Source organism: Myotis davidii, unplaced genomic scaffold, assembly GCF_000327345.1.
Source record: "Myotis davidii unplaced genomic scaffold, ASM32734v1 scaffold1522, whole genome shotgun sequence".
NCBI lineage: Eukaryota > Metazoa > Chordata > Mammalia > Chiroptera > Vespertilionidae > Myotis > Myotis davidii.
In genome coordinates this window covers 149,637-156,624 of record NW_006296618.1, presented here as the reverse complement: position 1 = coordinate 156,624, position 6,988 = coordinate 149,637, and the positions used below count along the sequence as shown (strand labels likewise).

The 6,988-nt window shown below is 46.7% G+C and overlaps 1 protein-coding gene across 1 annotated transcript in view; it reads left to right on the top strand.

Moving 5' to 3' along the window:
* LOC102757739 (protein NYNRIN-like) overlaps positions 1 to 6,988 on the top strand; it is a 21,134-nt gene that overhangs the window by 9,326 nt on the left and 4,820 nt on the right. Inside the window, exon 2 of the mRNA XM_015569334.1 lies at positions 5,854 to 6,066. Within this exon, the coding sequence (XP_015424820.1) occupies positions 5,854 to 6,066 (213 nt within the window). The remainder of the gene's footprint in view (positions 1 to 5,853; positions 6,067 to 6,988) is intronic.

Genomic DNA, 6,988 nt, shown 5'->3' with positions numbered 1-6,988 from the left:
ACACTCTTGGTGCACCCCTTTGTGGGCTGTGTGCACAGTCTTGTTGTAGTTAAGCCTTGATTGTTGTTGGTATCACTGGGAGGAATTGACCTCCAGGCCAATTGGCTGTGAGAATCAGCTGTGTCTACGGTGGGAGAACTTCTGTGCTGGAGACACCCTCATGGGGCAAGCCTTGCTTCTGTGGAGCTTTGGTGCTCACTGAGTCTGCCCCCTGAGTGTGTCCCTTATGGATCTAAGAAGTTGTAATCTGGATGGTCCCATTCTGACCACTGGATACACTGGCTCTTGGATCTAAGGAGGTGCTAATTTAGTCTTTGCCTGAGGTTACCTAGCAGGAGCTACGAAAGATCTGCAGATTCCCCTTCCTTTTTTGGAATTTGGAGGTGCCCAGATGAGGCCCAGCTGTGAAGCACTGCAAGCTGCTCTGGGGCCTTGGGCCTTCTCTTGTAATTTCTGGGTCTGTCTGGCCCAGCTGTAATTTGTTAGGTAATTTTCAGGTTGCAAAGGGCCAGGGCATTCATATGCAAAAGCCTCTGCAGAAGCCTGGTGGTGCGGGGTCTCAAGGAATCAACAGGGCCGAGCAAGCAGCTATGGCAGATCCTCAGCCCTGCCCTAAGGGGCTGCGCGCATCTCAGTGTCCCGGTAATCAGTAATTGCTGCAAGCACCTCTTAGGGAAAGCCGCCCTCACATTCTGAGTTCTGCCCACTGCCAGACAGTCCAGTTTCTCCCCGTATGAGTCCTGGGTTTCCAGAGACTTCCCGGAACTGCTGTTCAGAGCAGTTGGGAGCTTGTGACTCCCTCCAGATTCAAAAAGACAGCCGCAGCCTCAGGTACCAGCCCCTTTCCGCACGCACTCGAGCCTCTGTACCTCTGCACTTTACTTCCTCACCTCCTCTGAGTCTCAGTGTGCTTTTCTCTTTCCTTCTAGTTGTAGAATTTCCACTCAGCCAGCCTTCCTGTAGTTCTGGATGATGTCTGTTTTGTCTTTTTGTTGTATTTTTAAAGTGGTTGTAGGAGGCAGCAATTTTGGTGTTTACCTATGCTGCCATCTTGGTTTCTTGTGTTTTTTTTTTAATATAATTTTTTATTTAGGTGCTCCTCTATTGGGTGCATATACGTTTACCAGGGTTATATCCTCTCTTTTTTGATGAATCCCTTTATTATTATGTAGTGACCTTAATTGTCTCTTGTAATAGCCTTCATTTTGAAGTCTATTTTGTCAGATATATGTGTTTCTACCCCAGCTTTCTTCTTTTTTTCCATTTGCCTAGAAAATTTTTTCTTTCCCTTCACTTTCATCCTGTGTGTTCTGTGGTGGATCTCTTGTAGTAGCATATAATCGGGTCATGATATCATTCAGATACCCTATCTATTTTGGTTGGAGCATTTAATCCATTTACATTTAAGTTTATTACTGACTAGAGGCCTGATGCACGAAATTTGTGCGTGGGGGGCGGGCATCCCTCAGCCTGGCCTGCACCCTCTCCAATCCAGGACTCCTTGAGATTGGGCCTAAACTGGCAGTCGGACATCCCTCTTGCAATCCAGGACTGCTGTCTTCTAACTGCTCACCTGCCTGCCTGCCTGATCCCCCTAACTGCTCTCCCCTACAAGCCTGATCCCCCTAACCACCTCTGCCTTGGCCCTGCCTTGGCTTTGTCTGGAAGGTCATTGGGAAGATGTCCTGTCTAATTAGCATATTACCCTTTATTAATATAGACACATTTGTATTGGCATTTTAATTATTTATGAATATGTTTTTTTTCTCTCTCTCATTTCTTCTTCTCATTATAGCAGTCTCTTTAGCATTTCTTGCCATGCTGGTTTGGTAGTGACAAACTCCTTTAGCCTTTTTTTTTTTTTTTTGTCTGGGACCTCCTTATTTTGTCATCTATTTTTAATGATAGTCTGGCTGGATATAGTAATGTTGATTTCAGATCCTTGCTTTTCATTGTCTTGAATTCTTTTCTGGCCTATAGAGTTTCTGATGAAAAATCAGATGATAGCATTATAGGAGCTCCTTTGTAGGTAAGAAATTGATTTTCTCTTTCTGACTTTAAGATTATCTCTTTGTCTTTAATTTTTGCATTTAAAAGTGATGTGTCTATGTGTGGGCCTATTTGGTTTTGCTTTCATGGTACTCTCTTTGCCTTCTGAACTTGTGTGACTTTTTCCTTCAACAGGTTAGTGAAATTTTCTGCCATTATTTCTTCAAATATGTTCTCTATCCCTTGTTCACTTTATTCTCCTCTGGCTCTCCAAATATGTTAATTATTTTTAATTTGTAGTTCTCTGAGTGAGTGATTTTTTTTATACCCTGTCTTTTAATTCACTGATCCAACATTTGGCTTTCTCTAATCTGCTGTGTGTTCCTACCACTGTGTTCTTTATTAGTGCTATGCCATTCTTCATGTTTACTATATCCGTTACCATGCTGTTGAGCATCTTTTTTCTAAACTCTATTTCTGATAAATTTCTTATCTCTATTTCATTTAGCTCTTATTCTGGAGAATTCTATTGTTTTCTCATTTGGGGCTTGTTTTTTATCTCCCCATTTTGGCTGCCTGTTTGGGTTTGTGTCTGTGTATTAGACAGATCTGCCATGCCTCCTAATCTCTACTGCAGAACAATGTCAAACATTATTTTTGACTGGTCCTGCATACTCTGCTTGGAGCTATCAGCTATCCACAGCTTGTGGCTCCCTTTGCTGGGTGCCTTTGGAAATGACCGAGATGTGCACCAGGGTCTGCTTTTCCTAACCCCAGTCCCAAGATTATATCAGGCAAAGACTCAAAGCCTCCAGAAACCTGCCTCTGTTTGCAGTCCCATTGACACTCAGAGTTGATTAGCCTCAGGCTGTGGACCACAGGGTGAGGCAATAGGTCTCCCAATAGGCTAGAGCAAGAGGTCTTTCAACAGAGTGTGGCAACTGCCTCCCCGCCCAGGCAAAAACTGCCTGGATAGAAAAGCTCTGCAGTATAATCATTTATTTCACAGCATGCAGGAAGGACTCAGCACAGGAAACAGGTGGCTACTCTGTGAGCTCTAACCCCAAAGTCCCCAATTCTGGCTTCTACTCATACAGATTCACTCTTCCCTCCCTCTGCTCGAGTCCAATATGAGTAGCTGTACACAAAATTTTGTGCATTGGCCCTTTAAGAGTGTGCCTGTCTTTCCAGCTGTCTCTCAGAGCCAGACAGTAACTCTGCTGCTTTTTATAGTCAGATATTAAGTGGGCACCTTTCTCAGTTCTGATGCTCTGGTCTGGGGAGCCTAGTTTGGGGTTTAGACACCATAATTCTCAGTGTGAACCTCCCACAGCTGAGATACCCCTCTGGAATTTTAGCTGCTGTCTGTGGGAGCCTGGCCAGCCCTTTCCTGCCTCCATACTTCCTACCAGTCTCTATGCAGTCTTCACTTTCCATCTTTGCTTATCAGGGTTCTCTCCAGCTTGTCTTCAGTTGATTTTGCAGGGTGTTTTGTGTTTTTCCCCCCTGTATTTTAGTTGTATTTCCAGTTTGGTCTTAGGAGAATGTTAGTGTAGCATCTACTTATGTCACTGCCATTTTGGAATCTCAAAGAAGTTTTTAATAATTCATCAGTCTTTGCTCCCATCCACAATCTATATTTCCTTGGCCTTGGAGCCACAGAGGTCATCCTGGTGGGGATTCCTGATTAATTGGCTGGCAGAAATTCTCAGCACAGAAAATAGAGCAAAAGTCTATATTTGATTTCTTTTTTTAAAATATATTTTTATTGATTTCAGAGAGGAAGGGAAATGGAGAGATTAAAACATTAATGATGAGAGAGAATCATCGATTCACTGCCTCCTGCATGCCCCCCATTGGGGATCGAGCCCACATCCTGCACATGTGCCCTTGACTAGAATCGAACCCAGACTTTTTAGTCCCCAGGGTGACACTGTATCCACTGCACCAAACTGACCAGGGCTGTGTTTGATGTCTTAAGATCTGTGTACATAGACTGAAATGGCATGATTCCCCAAAATGCCAGCCCCTCATGAACATAGAGAAATTATTGGCACCACTAAGTATTTCCTTCTATTAAATTTCATGCAATTAAGTGCATGCAGTCTTTGTCAAAGTATCAATAAAACGATTTTTTAAATTAGATTATCACTTTAAAAGCAATATTATACATTTAAATAAATTGGAATCTGTTACATTATTCTTGCCAATTGTTTGCCACTTTAAATAATGATTTAAACATATATGATATTCTAAACATCCTATATAATAAAAGGTCAGAGGCATCACGACCGGAATGACCAGCGACCAGACCACCGTGGCCCCTTGCAGGGCTGGCCCCGCCCCCAAGCAAGTGGTTAGGGGCAATCAGGCAGGCAGACAGAGTGGTTAGGGGTGATCAGGTAGGCATACCAGTGGTTAGGGGTTATCAGGTAAGCAGACCAGTGGTTAGGGGAGATCAGGTAGGCAGATGGCCCCTTGCAGGGCTGGCCCCGCCCCCCAGCAAAGAAAGAGGGAAGCCTAGGCTAGCCAAGCAATTGCACCCCAGCCCGTCACCTGCAGAGGGAGGCCACCAGTGTGTGTGTGGGGGGGGAGCGCTGCACAGATGGCAAGCAGTGGCAGCAGTGGGGGTAGGGCCAGCTGCCTGCAGTAGGGGGAAGGAAAGCCCCGATAGGCCCTGATGTCAGGCCAGGCCTAGGGACCCTACCCGAAGGGTCCCAGATTGTGAGAGGGTGCAGGCCGGGCTGAGGGACCCCCCCTAATGCACACATTTTCATGCACTGGGCCTCTATCCTATATAATAAAAGCCTAATATGCTAAGTGTCCAGTCGACCAGTCAGCCATTCAACCAATCAAAGTGTAATCTGCTAATGATATGCTAAGGTTCCTCAACTGCTCACTATGACGTGCACTGACCACCAGGGGTAGATGCTCCAATTGGTAGGTTAGCTTGCTACTGGGGTCCCTCTGATTGGGACTGAGCAAGATTAGCTAGACATGCCCTGGAGCCCTCCAGTAGTCCCTCCCTGGTTGGCCAACCTCCCACATCACTCCCCAGCCACGATTGTGCACTAGTGGGGTTCCTCAGCCTGGCCTGCACCCTCTTGGAATCTGGGACCCCTCAGGAGATGTCAGAGAGTCAGTTTTGGCCTGATCCTGCAGGCCAGACTGAGGGACCCCACTGGTGCATGAATTTGTGCATCGGGTCTCTAGTATTAAATAATGTTTAAACTGTCCTTATGTTCAAATTTCATGAAAAAATGAAATGGAGGATGAAAATATTTTGAACTAATACAAAGTCATAATTTAAAACATTTTGCTACTGAATATGACATTAAATACAGTTTGATACTTGAAACAGTAGAAGAGCATGTGCATAGGAAAGAAGCAAGTTATTTATCACTTTGAACCTATTATTATAAAGATATGTTTTAATTTATCTGGAGAATGATGTTGCTATTTTTCTCAAATGTGTTCAAATTCATAGTGCTATTTTCTTTCTAAAAATATGACACTGAACAATCTTACTATTAAACTCAGTTCTCAGTGACATTTTGACAAAAAAGAAAATTTTTTCTACTTCTAGGGCACTATATCATCTTAGAGTAATGTAATGCTGATCATTAATAGTTGAGTCCAAAAATATAACCCTAGTGGATGTTTATGCCTTTAAATTGATAATAAATTTATTATGCCAGTAGTCTATGTCTGGTATTCGCTGGCACCCTGTTCCGGGGGCGGAAGGACCCCCTCCCTCTCTTGGGCCAGTGAGAAGCTGACCTGTCCACACTGACGTCTGAAATCCCTGCTGGACAATCGGCTCCCCGACAATGACCAAACTCTTGCGGCGGCGTAAAACCTAAGATTTGGTGCCGAAACCCGGGAGTGGGTCTCGGACTCGGACGATCCTCGCCCCGGTCTCCTCTTATGACCTGGGAAGCAGTGGGCAGTGGCAGCTCGCCCGGGCTAACTCCCAGACTCTGAGGTTCCGGGTCCGAGTCGATTGGCTGGTCCGGCTCACTTCCCCGGTTTGCCGCCCCGGACCTTGGCCTGGACTTCCCCCGGACTCCATCTCCAGTAAGTCACACGGGAAACCTCCCTCCCTTTCCTTCCTGCTCTCCGAGATCCGTCTGGAGCCTCTTGTCCGAAGTCGCGGCCGTGCCAAGAGAACTCCTCCGCCCTCCGAGGGCCACTGTCCGGTCTCTTTGGGGACAAAGGAGACGTCCTTGGTCCTCTTCAGACCCCAACCCAGAACCGGGACTCTGTACCAATCAGTGGGACGCCTCCCTTGGTGCTTTGTCTCTAATCTCGGGGAGCAGGAAACCCCTCAACTATGGGAGTCTCAGAGTCCAGGCCAGATCCTAAGACACCTCTAGGGTGTCTCCTTAAAAATTTTTCCAAATTGGGGTACACTCAGACACTCAAGGCCAAACGCTTAATTTCTCTCTCACAACAACAATGGCCTCAATATCCTCTAGATAACCAGTCCCGCTGGCCCCCAACTGGCACCTTTGACTTTAATGTTCTAACAGACTTGGATAATTACTGCCGGCGCACGGGCAAAGATTCTGAGGTCCCCTACGTCCAGGCTTTTTGGGACATACGTTCCCGCCCCGACCTCTGTTCTCCCTGCTCAACCTGTCAGATACTCCTAGCCAGCAGCAACCCCCCTCTTCCCACTGCTCCGCCTTCTCCCAAAAATCCCGACTCACCCGCCGCCCCACCTCCCCCAAAGACCTCTGATTCAACAGATAACCCTGACCTCATTGACCTCCTCTCCTCTCCTCCTCTTTACCGTCCCCCTGACCGAGCCGTTCTTCCCCCGACTTCTCCTGCCGTCCCGGAAACGCCCTGTCCCTTCTCCTCCCCCAGAATCCCCGGCTCAGGAACCCGAACCTCAACCGTCCTCGCTCTCCTCTCCAGTTGCCTCTCATACCCGCTCACATTCTTCAACCCCGGCCCCTCTTTGTCCCCTCCGCGAGGTGGCAGGGGCCGAGGG